At 43.0% G+C, this 18,497-nt stretch overlaps 2 protein-coding genes across 2 annotated transcripts in view; both read right to left on the bottom strand.

The window, feature by feature from the left end:
- The window catches only part of actn3b (actinin alpha 3b), a 30,443-nt gene extending 30,084 nt beyond the window's left edge, over window positions 1–359 (bottom strand). Inside the window, exon 1 of the mRNA XM_053629578.1 lies at window positions 166–359. Within this exon, the coding sequence (XP_053485553.1) occupies window positions 166–300 (135 nt within the window). The 5' untranslated portion in view covers window positions 301–359. The remainder of the gene's footprint in view (window positions 1–165) is intronic.
- Window positions 360–9,315: 8,956 nt separating this feature from the next.
- Window positions 9,316–17,112, bottom strand: rbm14b (RNA binding motif protein 14b). The gene is made up of 4 exons (XM_053629582.1): window positions 17,083–17,112; window positions 14,010–14,362; window positions 10,397–11,399; window positions 9,316–9,975 (listed from the first exon to the last, which is right to left on the bottom strand). The coding sequence occupies exons 2-4, from the start codon at window positions 14,356–14,358 to the stop codon at window positions 9,672–9,674; spliced, it is 1,656 nt and encodes a 551-aa protein (XP_053485557.1). The 5' UTR covers window positions 14,359–14,362; window positions 17,083–17,112; the 3' UTR covers window positions 9,316–9,671.
- Window positions 17,113–18,497: the final 1,385 nt, after the last annotated feature.

The following is an 18,497-nucleotide window of genomic DNA, read 5'->3' on the forward strand; positions in this document are numbered from 1 at the left end:
TCTCCGGAATGAAGTGAACAGCTGTGAGACCAACGGGTCAAATACAGCACCCTGAGTTTATTTACACCCCTGTACGAGTAGAAATGCGGCTTTATTTGCGTGCATGTGCTTTCAGGTTGTGTGGGCTGTTGTTGTTGTTGTTGTTGTTGTTTTGTTGAGACCTACCTTCCTCTGCTGTTTCTCCCAGGCAGGGTCGAGCAGCAGGTCCCTGTCCCAGTCGTCCTCCTGAGTCATGTACTCATTCGTCGTCATCACCGTGTACGTGGTGTTGTATTGCACTTGCGTCTCGACAGCTGTCATTTTCAAAGGGCTTCCGATATCCCTGTATAAACCACTTGTTTTTCTCAACTTTTCTGTAAGTTCAGAGTGAGCGCGTGTGTGTCGTGACCGAGGAGGCGAGGGCCAGACTCCACTATGTCCGGAGTTGCGTGTGTGGAGATGCGGGACACCGTCTGTCCAGTGCTCCTGTCCTGGTCAAGAGCACCACACGTGACCGCTCCCCAATAAGTAACAGCGCCCTGCGACTTCAGCACCCCCAAATGGTCACGTGGGCGGAGCTAAAATTAATCCACCAATCAGCGCGTGGCTAATTTAACGACGGGGGAAGAGACGCCCGGACACGCCCAAGAGACGCGGCCACGCCCACCGGAGGACACCTGTTGCCCTTGGAATGGCCAGAAATCCAGAGCTGGGTAAGGCACTGCTTTAAGGTCAGTTCACACACTTTACATTCAGCTGGCTTGAATAGAAAAGTGCTTGGAGACACTGATTCCAGAGCTGCTTCTAGACAAGGTGTAACCAGAACCATGTGGCTTCCCACTGCTGCAGAGACCTCAGGCTGTTTCACCATTAGTAAACTCTTTGTGGGTTTGAAACTTCACCTTATTCACTCTCAAGTGCACTATATTTGTGGCTGAAAGCATGGAGAATGCATGTAGAGTGATTATTATTATTATGATGATGATGATTACTACAACAACAACAACAACATGGTGGCTAAGTGGTTAGCACGTTTGCCTCGGACCAGGGTGGTTCTGGGGTTCGATTTCCACCACCACCCTGTGTGCACAGAGTTTGCATGTTCTCGCCATGCTTCGGGGGTTCCCTATGGGTACTCCGGTTTCCTCCCCCAGTCCAAGACAGGTGTTGTAGGCTGATTGGCATCTCTAAATTGTCCGTTGTGTTTGATTTTCCCCTGCGATGTGATTGCACCCTGTCCAGGGTGTCCCCCGCCTTGTGCACCAAGTCCCCAGGAATAGGTTCCAGCCTCCCTACAACCCTGTGTAGGATAATAATTCATCTTAATTCATCTTCAGTAACCTCTTTATCATAGTCAGGGTTGCAGAACACTGGGCACAAGGCAGGAATACACCCATCACAGGGCATCATGCACCATTTGGGAAGTTTAGAGAGGCCAGTCCACTTACCAGCATGTTTCTGGGAGGTGGAAAGAACCAAGAGAACCTGGAGGAAACCCATGGACACAGGGAGATGACTGCAAAGAATTGAAATGGGGATCCTGGAGCTGTGAAGGAGGAACCCCTGTTATTGTTGTAATTGGTCTAATCAACTATTTAACAGAACTATTTTGTACACATACACTATATGCTTAAAAGTTTATGGACACCTGTCCATCACATCCCATTCTCAAAATCCGTCGCTCTTTTTGTTGTTATAATAACCTCCACTCTTCTGGGAAGGCTTTCCAGTAGATTTTGGAGAGTGGCTGTGAGGATTTGTGTCCATACAGCAACAAGAGCATTAGTGGGGTGCATTCAGCATCCCAGTTCATCCCAGAGGTGTTGAGGTCAGAGCTCTGTGCAGGACACCCCAGTTCTTCCACTCCAATTTTTTCCTTGTCTTCATGGAGCTCACTTTGTCCACAGGGACATTGTCCTGCTGGAACAGGTTTGGGCTGCTTAGTTCCATTGAAGGGAAATTATAATGCCACAGCATCCAAAGACATTCTAGACAAGTATGTGCTCCCAACTTTGTGGCAACAGTTTGGGGAAGAACCAGATTGGGGCGTGATGGTCAGGTGTCCACATACGGTACTTTTGGCCACATAGTCTATTAGCTCAAAGTACTTAACAATTAGCTAGTGAAATTACATTATATCCCTTGCTGTTAAAAGACAAGCAGATCCTAATATACTTGAACGTAAAACAAAAATGAATCGAAAGAATAATGCCATACTTTGAATAAAAAATTAAAGGAATAAAATGACAAGACATATAGGCCTATATGTTGGGGGGTAGGATGGGTGCCTTTCTATTTATTTCTGTATTTTAACAGAAGGGATTTCTGATGAATGACTTGCTGGAACATCAACAGGCAGGTATTTGGTGAGCTACTTTGATACTAGTCCATTTAGAGTACTTACAGAATTTGAAATCTATCCTAAAATGTACAGGTAACACTGCAAGTCTTTTAAAACATAGGTTTTAAATGTGCTTTTTATTCTTCTTCCCTTTTTAAAGGAATTTTGGAAGGAATTAAATTTGTATATTTCCTAAGGATATGACCTAAAGGTAGCACTTACACTGATAAGAGCAGAGGACCAAATGTCACGAGGAAAAATCATGAGTAACGTCGTGAAGCCAAAACATACCCTAAATATTAAATATGATTTTAAATGTTCGTGAGAAAGCCTAGTTTTCAAGTCACTGGTTAAGAATATTGTGATAAAATGTATTGACACCAAGTGAGAGGAAAATCAGAGTAGAGTATTTCCTGTATGTGTATCAGACCTAAGCATTAAGTTGTTAACACGTGTGTTATATTTATGAATATAACAAAAACCTTCAATTTCTGTAGTACGTTCCTGGACACTAAGTATTTGCTTACTGTCGACTACTCATAGCTTGTGTGCCCTGTTGCTGTCTTCTAAAAAGTACAGAAAACCTATAGTCGCTTGGCATTTGTAGGAAATAGAGAGTAGGAGACCATTTTAGACATGGGGACTTGTATGCACGAAGCCATGTTGAGTGCTGTGGGGGATATTTTTTCTGGGACATTCAGTCTTTTAAACTCATCTTCTAAAATAGAACATGGAAACAGAGCACTAGGAGTGACAATGGAACAAAATGATGTAACCTGCTAACATACATTTGGCTGTGGTCATGCCAAAGCAATGCAAAAGCTTTAGAGGAGAAAGAAAAACAAACAATACGCACACGTTTCCTTATAGGACTAGTTTATTATAGATTTGCATGCGACAACAAATTGTGTGTATGCATAAGCTGATGTAGAACAGTAATTACATTTATCCAGTCACCAAGTTTGTGCAGTTAACATTATTATAGAGCATGCATTTACCCCACCATCTCCGATGTATTATAATTATGGGCAATACACACCCTAATCCCTGTGACAAAAAACGCTTTGTGTATCGTCACAAAAAAAAAAAAAGAAGCCATATTTGAACTGAAGATGAATTGCTAGGGGGGGGAAATGTACAAAAAGCTACAACTAGGTAGATAACTGGGGGGAAAAAATTTGGATTTCTTATAGCAACGGCTAAAGAAAATGCTACCACAAGCAGTGCTCTGTGATAATGTGCACATTTAGAGTAAAAGGAGAAAAGTAGGGGGCAGCCATTTAGCTGTTAGAGAACATCAAGCTGAGGAAAGAGTCTCTGGTGTAATGTGTAGGAAACATTAAGACTGCGGTCAGAGGTCAGTGTTAACACACTAAACTCCACTCTCAAGGAGCACTCCATAGAAACATTGATATTTTCCTCAGTAAGCACAGATCTCCGGTCATGCTGAGATATTGTGTGAGATATTCCGTCATACGTTAGAGAATACTCACCTTTATTTTCTTCTCTTCGCACGCTCATGGGAAAAGGGTTTCTCGTGGGTTCTTTAGATAGGTTGATGGTTCTAGGTCTCTTAAGGCTGTGTACTTGAAATGTTTTGTTAAAAGGGCAAACCCACATGTGTAGCGTTCTATATAGGAATTTTAATTGGGATAAACCAACATGCCGTTAACCCAGGGGTCATCAACCGGCAGACTGAGGTCCAGATGCGGACACAGCAAAGTGTTTCAGAGGAGCGAACAATACAACCGAGGAGTACTGACCAGTGTATAGATAGAAAAAAAAAAAATGGCTGTAGTAGCGCAGCTCTACTGTTTAAACATGAACCATTGTGGCTTCTCTAGCAGATCATCTGTGTCTTGCCCCAGGCAATCACATGCATTTATGTAAATCATTCATCCGAATGCAGTTCATTGAGTTCATAATATTTCATGCTGATCCTGACCTTTATATGCAAGGAATTTATTGTAACTAGATCTTTACAAATTGTGTTTGAATGCCCTTGATACAACCCCCTTTTTTTTTTTTTTTAATTACCTGTATATCCTTTCTAAAATGGTAGGGAAATTCAGGACCAGTTTTCCTGCCAACTCAGCTGTTTGAAATCCTACGACACAGCACAAGGGTGTGTATGAACACGACTATGAGAAAGTCACAGCTTCAATATCAAACTGGACTTACAGGTGGTTTTTAGTGAAGGTTTTGTCTTACACATCTTTCCACATGAAGGGTTTAAGGTCTTCACAGTTGACCTCACAGCGGTCTGTGTTAAACATTGTTCTCAGTGTAAGAGTGTGGATCTATGCTGTTAGAATATAAAACCGTAAGGTTTTCTCAGTTTGCCTCTCTGGGTTCTATGGCTACGTTCACATCACCAGGTTGAAGTGACCCAAATCAGATTTTCTGCCTTATGACGACATAGATCTGATTTTTTTTTTTTTTTTCAGAACTGTATGGAGATAAAAATACAATCTTGACCTGAGAATCTTTCATATGTGGTCCTAGATTGGACGCCTAACTGAACTGGGAATTCATGCCGTTGTCATTATCATCATCATCATCGAGTGGAAGGATGGGGAAATTGGTGATTTCCATGATATGTGGGCAAATGATTCAAGCTAAACTGGAACTTACCAAACCCACTACACGATAATGTAGCGACCCAAGAAATTGACGCAGGGTGTTTTAGATGAGAGATGCACAACTTGTGGTTACGGATATGAACCAGCAAGATAGACAGATCTAATCTGAGAAAAAGAAAAATTGGACTTGTGCAGTGAAGCTTGTGCTGTGATCGTAGCCTATGTAGAACCCTACAACAGAGGATCTCCCTTTCAGAAAAAGCTCCACTTGGGTACAGATTTTTGGAAGCTAGAACCCTTAATTGTGCAAAGAACCCCTGAGAAACCCTTTGAAAAATAAAAATACAAAAAAAGTGTAGGGCTAGTAACATTAAATAAAAAAAAAATTAGAAAAAACACTCAAATAATAGACAGGCTCAGAAGCTGGTCAAAAGATCAGTGTTCTTATTTTGAGATGTCCTCCTCAGTGTCCGCTGAAAACTCAAACAAGACTCGTTGCACAAAAGTTACAACACTTCAAAAGGAGTTTAGAGGAACTGGGTTTAAGGTAGGCACACCTTCACACAAACGACGTCGGGGTACAAGCGTCAACCAGATTCACTAATCTTCAAGTCAGTATTCACCAGACGTTGCACTCGTATACACCTGGAGTCCCACTCGTTTCCCTTTTACGTGCTCATCGAGAAACTCAACATCTGGTGTATACTTTGCGTGGACAGTACTTGAAGACAGTTAATGACACCTGCAAAAGAGCTGATCTACACGGAGTGCCTTTTGTTCCAGTTTTACCCATAAAAGGGAGACCTGACTTACCTAATTCATGTCTAGTGGATTGGATTAGGTCTTCTGGAACAAAACCTGACACGAACACACCCTCTAGGGGTGAAGGGTGGCTTTCAACGGTCGATGTGTAATCACAGGATTTACACTAAGAACCCTACAGGAGGGCGGTAAAGTGATTTTCCACCCAAAATCTCAGAATCAGTAACTAGAACTCTAGACAAAAGACAAAAAAGAAAAGAAAAAGAAAAAAACTACACGGGTGATGCGAGACACATGAAGCCACCAGATCTTTTTGAACTCCTGCTCATGCAGCATGAGAAGGCAGAACTCACATTGAAGAGCTCTCTTCTGCATCCATCATCCAACAGACATTTGACCCATTATGCGGCTACGGTCGGTCTGATTAACACGGCATACTTGTAGGGAAAGGATCCACCTAGAAGGGTCTTTGTTTAGTCCCCTTAGAGTAAGAGGTATCCAATCTGATCAGCAAAGGGATGGTGTGTCTGCAGGTTTTTCATTCCAAACAAGCAGACGTCACAGTTGCGTCCTTTTTTTAATCAACTGATCCTTGCTTTCAATCGACTAATCAGGTGTGGCTCCTGCTTGACTGGATTGAAATCCTGCAGCCACACTGGTCCAGTTATGACTTTTGGCCACGGACGGCTGAGGGAATCAAACTTGTGGTTTCTCGATGGGAGGGCAAAACCGTATATCGTTTTTGTCTGAAGCTCTAGTTACAGAGTCTGATGCTGCTTTAGGGTGAACTACCAGTTTAAGTGCCTGACAGAGCATGTCCAGCAAAGGGGGAGTTTCAGGGGTGCGTTCAGGCGGTTAGGCAGCAAGTGCATAACACTGAACAAACTCGAGAGCCGGTTTTGGGAAGGCGACGAAGACGGCGGCAAGCTGTGTGTGTACGGCGAACAAACTCCAGGAAGGTCTGGGGGGGGGGAAGGGGGCCGGGAGGAAAAAAAAGGGAGGGTGTAAAGGAAGAGTTGGAGGGACAAGCGAGATCGGCGATGTACTCAGTGGGGCTCTTGAGCAAAGTCCACATCTGCCAAGCCTTGAGACGCTGAACAGACCAACACCCAAGCACTCGTCACTATAGCAACAGCTTCAGTCAATCACTCCACCACTTCATACACACACACATATTTACTCATCAGCTATATCTGCTAACATTCACCCAGTCTTCATTCATGGCACTACCACATTCACCCTTCACTCACAGCAACATGAATATCAGCCCAACAGAAGCAGCAGCAAACTCTTAGCCCCTGCTGTCACTCAAGCTGCGAAGCAAAACCGGTCAGTGTTTTCTTTCAGCAAAGTACTGTGGCGTAACTTGGGCCCACTGAGGATCCCCATTGGCTGTGTTGATGTTGACAGAGTAGTGGAGACTAGAGGGGGAGGTGGGGTAGTGGGGGAGAAGAGCAGATGTTCGGTACAGGCGCAGGCGCTATCAGGTGGACGAGAGGAAGGGGGGTGGGGCGAAGCACAGTGCTTTTTTACCTGCATGGAGACAGAGAGCGCTTCCTGTGCATTGCGCGACGCTAACTGTCCTCACCCCACCAACGGCGTCCACAGTTCCTTTTGGAGACCTAGTTCAGTCGGGACAGTGGAGTCAGAAAGTTTCGCTCTTGGGATTTGGAATAAAAAAAAAATTTTTTGTTTGTTTGTTTTTTAAAAAAAAAGGCAAAATATAACATGCACAACATCCAACATAATCACAGAAACCAAAGCGTCAGCTGAACAACTCTCAAGACCTGGTCAGGTACAAGGTCTCCGAGAGCCACTGCACAACACTTAAGTGGTACACACAAAGCTTCACCACATCTCCAAACCAGTGCTGATCTCCCAAAAAAGCAACTAAACATCGGCCAGTGTAGCAAACTCGCATTGAGGTGGTTTTAGGAGCGTGACGCTGGGTAGTTACTTATTCAAAGGGTGCAGCGTTGTGTAGTGCAGCTCTCCTTCAGGGCTGGTAAAGCTAAGGGGACAGAGCGAGGGTCACCCCCAACTTACCCCATCCACAGAAACCAAGAGGGACAGGGGGCAGTCTCTAGTCCTTTCACTTCCTCTCAAGGCTCCCATTCATTTGAGTCTGGTCGTTTCACAGAAGAAAAACAATTATGAAACATCAACAAAAAGAAAAACGGCAAAAAACAAAATCCAACAAAAAAAACTTTTCTCCCTTTACTTTCATAAGGATCAAACTTTTTTTATTATTATTATTATTATTATTATTATTATAATAATATACTTGGTTACACTATATTTTTTTCTAAAGCCCATGCATAAACCCTTAGTATTCCATAGTATTTGTACATACAAACTACACAAATGAAGACATTTTCCCATTAACACTGGTCATTCATCGTGTACTGTAGGTAAGTGTAAGGTAGATCATGATGGTATCGATGGCACACAGTTAAAGACAGATGCAAAGAAAGTTGGAGAGAGAGAGAGAGAGAGAGATGGAGGATGGATGAGGGGCAGTCTAGTGATATTGTACAGCGAATGGGAAAGAAGACTGAAAGAAACTGATCTCCCATTTCCTTTAATCCCCCCCCCCACCACAAACAGCACTCTCGTTGTGCTAACTTCTATCTAGTTTCACATTTTTAAGACTACAAATCAAACAACAGCACACTTTTATACATTTCTCTAATAAGGCATAAGAATAATAAGCCACTGAGTTTAAAAGTAAACAGAAGAAAGAAAAAAAAAAAAAAAGAAAAAAGAAGGGATTTTGGCTATAAACGTTCATTCTATAAAAAGCTACTTCTCATTCATGGCTGTAAACAAAGATTACGGAGACTTTTTTTTTTTTTTTTTAAGATGCTTGAGTCCCATTTTGTACATTTCATTAAAAAAACATGATGATCATCAATAAGATATTTCCAAAATGCCTCTTCTATGCAAAATGGCAGTTAAGTCGATGAACGGAAGGTCCAATTTGCCTAAACAACATGCTAAAAAGGACCGATCCCAGCTAACGTGGCACATCTAGCCATCTTATCTTTCCCAAATGATTCTATTCCCTGTTTCTCACCATGCTGATTGGCGTAGCTACATTAAAACAAATAAAAGCAGAGAGGATTCACAGTGTCTTTCAGCTTTCAGGAGGGGTGCCGTGGGATGGGGAGGAGTGATACACATCATCACTGATCGTTTAAGATCTTTTTTTTTTTTTCTTTCTCTCAGGATGTGAAGGGTGCGTGTATGTATTGTGGTAGAAAAATCAAGGCAGTTTTCCCTAAATGCATGTGTGTGTGTTGATCCACGTGTGTGCCTGTCGTTCGGTCATTGCATCCAATGCAACTGACGTCAACACACATACACTGTCTCGAAGACGCAAAGGACAAACACACACACACAAAAACAGTGTCAAACCCTGGTCCTGGCACTTCACACACCTCGGGGAATAAACATTCATTTTTAAAAAAACCGTAATGTATCGACAGCTAATTCATATGGTGTGTTTATATATTTATGTACAGACAAACATCAAATGGTTTATATTTCCACTAATTATTTCAAGCAAATCTTTAAAAAAAAAAAAAAAAAAAAAAAAAAAAAAAAAAATTCTCAAGTACAGGATCATTCATACCCTAATATATATTTAAAAAAAAAACACACACATAAAGCATCACATGGCTAATAGTTTAGCCTACACCTTAAAGCTGTCTACAGCTTTAAGGTTTGAGATTTGAAACGTTACATTGTAAGTCGTGTATGATTAAAAGTGTGCACGTTCCCTTTCTCGAACCCTGACTCGCTACACCGGGTGTGTGATCAGGACCAAAGTCAGATGTTCCAGTCCTTAAAAGCCAAGGCACCCAGACAAACACACACACACACACACACTTCTCCCACACTTACAGAAACCACAGACACACTCTGTCCACACACAAAACATACACACACACAGTCAGAGACATGGCGCGAGGAGAGAAGGGGGGGACAGTGGGAGGAAGTGCACACTATCGAAAGGGCGTTTCGGGAGGGTGCAGGGCGAGTTCGGAGCGGCGCAGGAGGGGCTCCTTGCGCGACGGCGGAATCGGCGGCGGCTCATACACGCGGGATGTTGCCACGGCGATGGCGGCAGTGGCAGGCACGGGGGCGGCGGGCAGCACTGGCCTGAGCGAGTCGAGGGCGGTAGGAACGGCAGACAGCGTGGGGATGGCAGACATCGCCGCCAGTGGGCTTGGGGCTTGATAATGAACCGTGGGGTACTGTGGGTACTGGGCGAGCTGCTGGTACTGCTGATAGTACTCCGCGTAGTACCTGAAAGAGAACGTCAGAGACACACACACACACCAGACTCAAATGGTAAATCTGTACCAAACAGTCCAATACAGTGTCAAAATGCTCATTTTGTGAAGACATGTGCCAATACAAAACTTTTTATATCACCATACTTGCTAAATCTTTACTTATAGCTTATGATATTATGAGATTGTATATTTAAATCATTTCTACGTTTACAGGAACCTGGCACTCAGTCACTATTTTAAAAAAATAACTTGCAATTCGTCCCAAACTGCTCTATTCACTTCCAAATGGAACCCAGGGACGATGCCATTCTGAAGCAACAATATATTGTATAGTAAATATTGCTGTATTTTTTTGTAATTATGCCCAGCGTACAGTTTTGCTAATTTACCAGAACTCTGCCTTTCCTCTGGAACCTGTTAGCTAAACCCACCTGGCAAGGAGATCCTCTTCCTGGGCGGCGGCCTCTTCCCGGCCTGCAGGAGTAGGCAGTAGTGCTCGGCGCTTTGCCCTCTGGTACATGAAAGGCTTCATAACTGGGTCAGGCAGCAGAGGTGCTGATCTTCTGAGCGGGCTCCTGTCCCTTTCCCCAGATTTCGTAGTAGCTTGCTGCTGCTCTGCTAGCACCTGCTGTCCCTGTGCAAAGTACTGAGCCCTTGCTGCTTCAAAGATGGCCGTCGGGTCAGCCGCTCCCAATGCGCTGTAAGCTGGGCTGGCTGTGTAGATGGCTGAAGCTACCGTGTAGGCTGGGTTTACAGCAGCGGCTGCAGGTACTTCCATGCTAGGTGCTGCAGCTAAAAACACAGGGTTGGCCATTGCAGGCGTGTAAACCTGTGGCCCGTAGGCAGCGGCGGCGGCTGCAGCAGCTGCAACACTTCCGCTTGTCACCTGGCCATAGAGGGCAGGGTTAAGAGATCCATAGACCTGTGCAGCAGCTGCGCTGGCCCCAGAGTTAAGAGCTTGATTAGCCATCGTGCCTCCATAGAGCTGGTTAGCGACTGTTCCGTAAACTTGGTTAGCTAGCGCGCCGTATACAGCAGGTGCAACGGCGGCTGCTCCTTCCGCTCGCGCTCCTGCAGCAGTCAGGCCAGTCAAAGCAGCATAGGTGGGGTCGAAGGTCGTGGTGTTGTAGACCGAGTTGTGGACGCTCTGTTGTACCTGAAGTGGCAGTCCTGCAGCGGCAGCGGCAGCAGCTGCCAGCACTGCCGCTTGACTCTGGTACTGCTCCAGAGCGGGTTTCCCAGAGGGACACTCACCAGCATAGTGACCCTGTTTACCACAACTAACGCAAGGGATCTTTCCAGTCGGGGTCTGCTTACTGGGCTGGACTTTGGATAACTCCACAGAGAGTGGACGTCCCTTGAATGAGGTGCCGTGCAAGGCTTCAATGGCTTGTAGCGCGTCCTCTTTGTTCTCCATGTGCACGAAGGCATAGCCTGTGGAAGAAGAGTGCCAGGCTGTAATTGAGTAAAAAAGGGGGTTGATGTATCAATCCCTACCTGCACCCTGGTTCAAAAAGAGCCTTCACTCTTCACCAAACATATTAAACTCTCATCGCAAAAGGGCTCGGCTCGTAAAATGCTCGTACATGCCTTCATTAGTTGCTTTGTAAATTGGAACAGTATTTCATTTTATAAACTGTACAGCAGATGCTGAACAAAGTTACCGAACATACAGCCATCGTTCTCTTAACCTTTGCTGATCTTCCTCCATATTCAGAGAATCAACAAAACCAGCATGCATGAATGTTTTCACAGTTTTCTCTGGAGCTCAGGAGCAAGCCAAGGCATGGACTCAAGCATCCAGGGCCAAGTATGAAAACGCTCTCACTTCTCGTGTTTTTTTTTTTTTTTTCTCCCCACCCCGTCTAAACATCCAGTCTTTGAGTGTCCCGTTGAAGGCAGATTTTAAATGAGACATTTTCTGGTATGCCTACCAGACATACCAAGCAACTTAATTTTTTGAATTTTTTAATCCCACAACTGGTGGTCCTCACTTAGTAGTGGGCAGAATAGCAGGAGAGATTTTCAAATACTATCGCTAGCATAACTGAGCAAACCTATTGCGCATTTAACTATTTCTTCACCATGACGATGCAGCAGCAGTGCAAGTGGGATTATTAAAATACTTGCCTGTACATACTTCATGTACATCTGCGGGATTAAAAATGACAATCAATAGATGGCACATCAGAAACAAAACATCCCGGTCCATCAGGTTTCAAAGCCAAAAAAAAAGCCATAAAATAGTGATTTCATGCACAGCAAAGTTTCACACAATGACAAGCGTTGTTTCTACCGCGCTGTTCTTTTATATTCCATTCTGCGGTCATCTCAAATCATAAACTCTGATCTTCCCAGTCACATGTATTTACTCATCTAGAAGATCCAGAAAATTCAAGACGGACCTTCTGGTAGGTTTGAAGGCCACAGGAGAGGTTTGTAAAACTCTTACTACTCAATAACGGTCTAGAATAAAACATAAGTATGCATTTTGAGACATAAGGCTAGTTTGTTTAGTCAGTTGCGGAGACCATGTCATGTGACGCTAATTTTTGAGGATGTGACGCTCCGTACGACCGCAGGATACACGCAGCAGCCATCTTTGAGTACGAGTAGTTAAACGCAAGAATAATCCAGGTTTAAGTGTCCTAGCTGGCTGGTAGTTCTAGAAGACTTATCTGATACAACACGCTGATTCACTTACTCAAATTGGTGGTCTTGCGTTTACATTTACGGCATTTGGCAGACGCCCTTATCCAGAGCGACGTTTATCTCATTTATACATCTGAGAAATTCACGGGCAAGGGCCTTGCTCAACAGCGGTAGCGTGAACTCCTGACCTTCTGATCAGTAACCCAGAGCCTTTAACCACTGAGTCACTGAACCATTTGCATTTGACTTAATCTGCTCCACTGGTTTGTGTCTGAAATCCGTCTCTGTTTCTGTGGTTGGGGTTTAAGATCTAACCACTGAAGGTATTTTTAGTTTTGCCATTACCAAGCCTCATAAGAATGTTCCTGTTTCTTATTGTAATAACCACAACAACTGACTGTTAGTTAATGCACCCTTCTTCAGGCTTCTTCCCCGACAACTCCCTCTCTGAGATATTTAATCATCGGCCACCTACAGAATAAGACTCATTCCATCAAACCGTTCTTCTTTGTGGTCTGCTGCTGATTTCAGAGCACTTAAATATAGATGCTCTCCTAGAGCATCTATACAGGCTTAGTGATCACACTCTAGTGTACTCGGATCACGTGCTTGGATACAGAACAATCCCTTTCAAAGTTTCATCTGTAATCAGTGCAACTGTTCACACATCCACAGCTTGCCAAACTCCCACAACCACCCCCAGCTGCAGTCTCCAGGGTTTTTTTTGGGGGGGGGGGGGGGGTTTTGGAGCACGGTGTTGCTTTCCTCAGTTTCTTTAATGAACAATCGGTTTCTCCATACAGTCAGACAAGAAGTGATACGCTTCTTCAAACTGAGATGAACCTGATCTTATCTCGAAATCGAACGCACCTTCCTGCAAGCTTGATCTTGCCCTTCTCCTCAAGAACTGTCAGTCATGTCACCCATCCATCATCAGGTTTTGCATTTCAGGTTGTGTCCCTACTGCTCTTAAAACGGTAACGGTCACACCCATTCTTAAGAACCTTGATCTTGCTCTTATCTTTGTGAAAAACCCTATACACTCTGCTGACTTTGGGCCATCCATATTCAGCGCTTCCTTCGACGCAGTAAGTTATGACATACTCATTTCGTGTCTATCAGGTTTTGGAGTTTCACACTTGACTGGCTCAAATCTTATCTTATCTTACAGCAACTTCTGTATGTACAAAATACAGCTGCTAGAGTCCTCACCCATACTGCAAAATCTACTCACTCACTCCTATACTCCATGGCTGCTGGCTGTAGCCTGCATCCAATACAAAATGCCAACTATTATTATTATTATTATTATTATTATTATTATTATATTTGAATGTGAAACTGAGAATTTACTGTTATTACTTGCTTTTCTTTTCAAAATACTTCTCTTACCTTTAACCTTGTCACACTCCAGGACCTTCCCAAAAGTCTGAAAAAGCTCCTTCAGGTCTTCTGTGGTACACATGCCGCTCAGATTACCCACAAACACTTTGGTGGAGTGGAGCGGCCGTCCACGGGACTCTTCCACCACCAGGTTACGACCTTTGAACTCTCGGCCATTGAGCTCCCGTATGGCGCGCTCGGCAGCGCCCTCTCCCTGCAAGTGGACGAAGGCGAACTGCCGAAGAACGCTGCAGCTCACCACTTGGCCATAGGCCTCGAAAATGGCGGACAGTTCCTCTTGCGTGGTGTCCAGGGCCAGGTTCCCTACAAACAGCTTCACCGTATGGCCCTTATCCATCACGCTGCAGAGACAGGAAAGGGAAAATGAGGAAGACAGAACTTGTCTTAAATGTCCCACTTGGTAATCGATAAATCTACACCATTCAATCCAAGCACTAGTGTGTGTTTGACGCAAGTTTATTACTCTGACTATTGGAATAATATTGCTTATTACACTGCACTACTGGACATATAAACGACACGGCTGGATAAAATCCTTCATAGCCATAAAAAGAAGTAACCTGTGGGAAGGACAGAACCAACAGCAGTATCTTATCAGCTCAGGCTGAGAAAGACTGGACTTTGTGCTCGTCATGATTTAAACCCCCGATCAACCAGCAATGTGGAAGATTTCTTTCTCCATGCAGTCCCAGTCCTCATTACTGTGTCTGTGGTGGTGTTACTGCAGTGCCAAAACCCTGCACTGCCACTTCCAACGGTCCCTGACTGGGGTTTTAATATCCGCTACAAGCTTTAAGAAAACGGGGAAAAAAGGAGTCCTAAAGCCAGGGCTGCACGATTGTGGCCAAAATGATAATCATGATTATTCATTGATTTTAGGGACAACATATTTTTATTGCACTTTCACATTTAAATAAACAGACCGCTGCTTTCACCTCCATGCTGTGCTACATTCCTGCTCATGTACAAATCTTTGCATCAAATTAGACTGGTGCTTAAAGTGCATCATCTCATAGAAGCAAAATATAAATACAATTGTACCCAAAATATAGGAAAAGTAAAAATAAAAATTGCCATCAACAAAATGAAAATGTGCATCAAATATAACAATATGCAACCAAATGAAAACAGTTCAGGCGTATGCAGAAAAGGCAATAACAGTGTTTACAGGAGGAGAGACGTAGACAAAATCACCCAATAGAGCGGCGCGGGGATGACGTCATTTTGTACCAAAACCCGGAAGTTAACATCAGGAGGACGAAGCGAAGCTCGCAGCTCAAGCGCTAAAATGCTAAGTCGCTTCCGGGTTTTGGCGTACAAAATGATGTCACCCCTGCGCCACTTTCTGGTGACTGGCTGTAAGTTTAGGAAGCACTTGAACTGATTCGCAGCGGAGTTTTCTATGAGTGGAGGACGAACTTTAAACGTCAATATCGCAGTCGATCATGTTCATTTAATCGTGGGCAGTCAAAATCGTAATCGAGATCGATATCCGATTAATTGTGCAGCGTTACCTAAAACCAAGAAATAACCTCCTAAACCACACGGGACACCGGTTACACTTTTGTGCATTACATAGTGCAAGTAATGTAGTTAATGTTAGACAGATTTCAGGCAAGAGAGGAAGACTGAGAGACAGACAGAGAGAGAGAGTGAGACAGACAGAAAAAGGCAGAGGGAAAGAGAAAGAGAGAGAGAGAAAAAGGGAGACAAAAAAGAGCTGCTGACACAGACATGAGACAAAGATACAGAGAAAGACAGACCATCAGAGATGGACATATAATGACTGATATAAAGAGAAAGAGAGAGCGACAGATAGAGAGAAAGATGGATATAGAGAACGATAAAGACAGAGAAACAGAGTCAGACAGAAGGAGAGACAGAAACAGAGTGACAAAGACAAATACATAGATAGATAGACAGATAGCGAGGCAGATATATAGCTAGAGATAGATAGAGAGAGTGAGACAGATAGAGTGATAGACAGAGTGAAAGTCAGACAGAGAGTGAGAGAGATAGATAGATATATAGCTAAAGATAGATAGAGAGACAGACATAGAGAGACATAGTGAGAGATAGATATAGATAGAAATAGTGACAGATAGATAGAGAGACAGAGTGAGAGAGATAGATAGATAGATAGACAGACAGACAAATAGATAGATAGAGGCAGTAAGCATGAGACAGATAGATAGTGAAAGAGAGGCAGTGAGAGTGAGATATATAGATAGATGCAGTGAGAGTGAGACAGGTAGATGAGACCGTGAGAGAGAGACAGTTAGAAAAAGACAGAGACACAAAGAAAGAAAGACAGATAGAGAGAGAAAGACAGTTAAAGATAGAGAGACAGAGAGAAACACTGCAATCTGATGACGCAGCGCTACAAAGTAAACAAGCTTTACTACTTCCTCAATGCACAGAGGAAAAACATGTCAAAACACGAGCGAAGGAAAACCAGATCAACCCCAACAATGAACATTTCTTTATTCTTTCTTTATCATTTAACAACTACAATCCCCGACATTACCGAGTTTAAACCCCCAGCAGCACTGAACCTCCGTTTCCTGCTCCCCAGAAACACCAGCGAGCTTAGCGTTAGCATAGCGCCGTACACAACAGCAACAAGACACACAGCGCGTGAATGTTACCATTTCCTCTCTCGCTACAGTGTAACACTTCCCTCTCACTCTCACTCTCAACACTTCACTCAACACCGACACACTGAACCCCTGTCTTCATGTCCTGAACACTGTCTTCATGTCCTCTCCGCTTCCCAATCACAGAATGAGTGTGTGAGAGAGAGAGTGTGTCTGAGTGAGTGTGTGTGTGTGAGGAAGATTTTCAGGATCTCCTCCTCGCGCCTCTGTCGCTCCATACAGTGGTACATTTAACCTGATTTAATCATCTATCACCTCACATCACACACCGCAAAACACCACACACACACTCTCACACACACACTCTCACACACACTCACACTCTCACTCTCACTCTCTACATGCACTCAGAGAAAGATTAGAAACATTAGTGACGAGAGAAACGGAGAAATCTTCCATCTTACCCAGGCGGTGCAGGATTTCAAAATGGTCGGTCTACTTCCGCTCTTCATTCTTTACACACACACACACACACACACACAGAGAGAGAGAGAGAGAGAGAGAGAGAGAGAGAGAGAGAGAGAGAATTTTACACTGATATTCCATTCATGGTGCGCATACACTAGATAGATAGATAGACAGATAGATAGATAGATAGATAGATAGACAGACAGACAGATAGATAGATAGATAGATAGATAGATAGATACACAGATAGATAGATAGACAGACAGGTAGATAATATTTATTAATTACTTCACAAACTCTTATGTACATGTCATCTTTCAACACAGAGCTTCTCTGTAGCACCAGATTTCATTTTTCACAGTCCTTCATGTAATTTGTATGTGTGTGAGAAAGACAGTGTGTGTGTGTGTGTGTGTGTGTGTGTGTGTGTGTGTGTGTGTGTGCTGATTCACTGAACCACTTGATCCTGATCAGGATCGCAGTAGATCCCGAGAACATGGTGTGAGGTGGGAATACACCCTGCATGAGATGCCAGTCCGTCACAGGGCATCACACACACACACACACACACACAATTTCAAGTACTTCAGTGGCATGACTGTTTACATGCAATATTGCCAAAGCATCAACATAGATAAGAAAGGAATTCTAAAGAATTCCTAAAAAAATAAAAAGATTAAAGAATTTTTTAAGAAAAACATTTTTTAAAAAAATAGTATAAAACAAAATAAAAATGATAATAGGAATAATAATCAACATGGAATACAAAATAGTAATAATTACAAAAATACGTCAATGAAAAATATAAATGGAAATGAAAAATAAAGTGGAAAAAAATGCAAGGTGCCAGTGTAGGATAAAAGTATAAAGGTTACAATAATTATTTATGTACACACTCATTCACAGATAGATGCAATTGATCGTCTTTTTTTTTTTTTTTTTTTTTGGTATCTTTCTGGAAGGTGTGAGGAAACCGGAGAACATGCACGGACACTCCACACTGACAGTAAGATCCCAAGCTCAAGATTAAAAAATATTTTTTATATATATAAAGATTCAACTACAGTATAATTTTACAAAATGTTTATTAGGTAAACGAATAAGTTCATAAATGAATAACAGTGAAAATGGATGAAACGTACACACAGCTGCTTGGAAGAGATCTGGAATGATTTAATGATTAAAGGAATGATACACAGGCGAGAATCTTCATAACGATTAGAAACCACAAAATGCTGAGCATTAAAATGGGAAAATATGAGTTTATCTAATTATTGTTGAAAACATCCAATCTCAATTTTAGGGCTTACATGGATTATTAGATTTCTGCTCATTTAGATTTTTTCAACTATTTAAGAGCTTTCAGGCTAAAATGAACCAGATCTTTTTTTTTTTTTTAAACATGAAAATA

This window comes from Ictalurus furcatus, chromosome 7 (assembly GCF_023375685.1).
Source record: "Ictalurus furcatus strain D&B chromosome 7, Billie_1.0, whole genome shotgun sequence".
NCBI classification, from domain to species: Eukaryota; Metazoa; Chordata; class Actinopteri; order Siluriformes; family Ictaluridae; genus Ictalurus; species Ictalurus furcatus.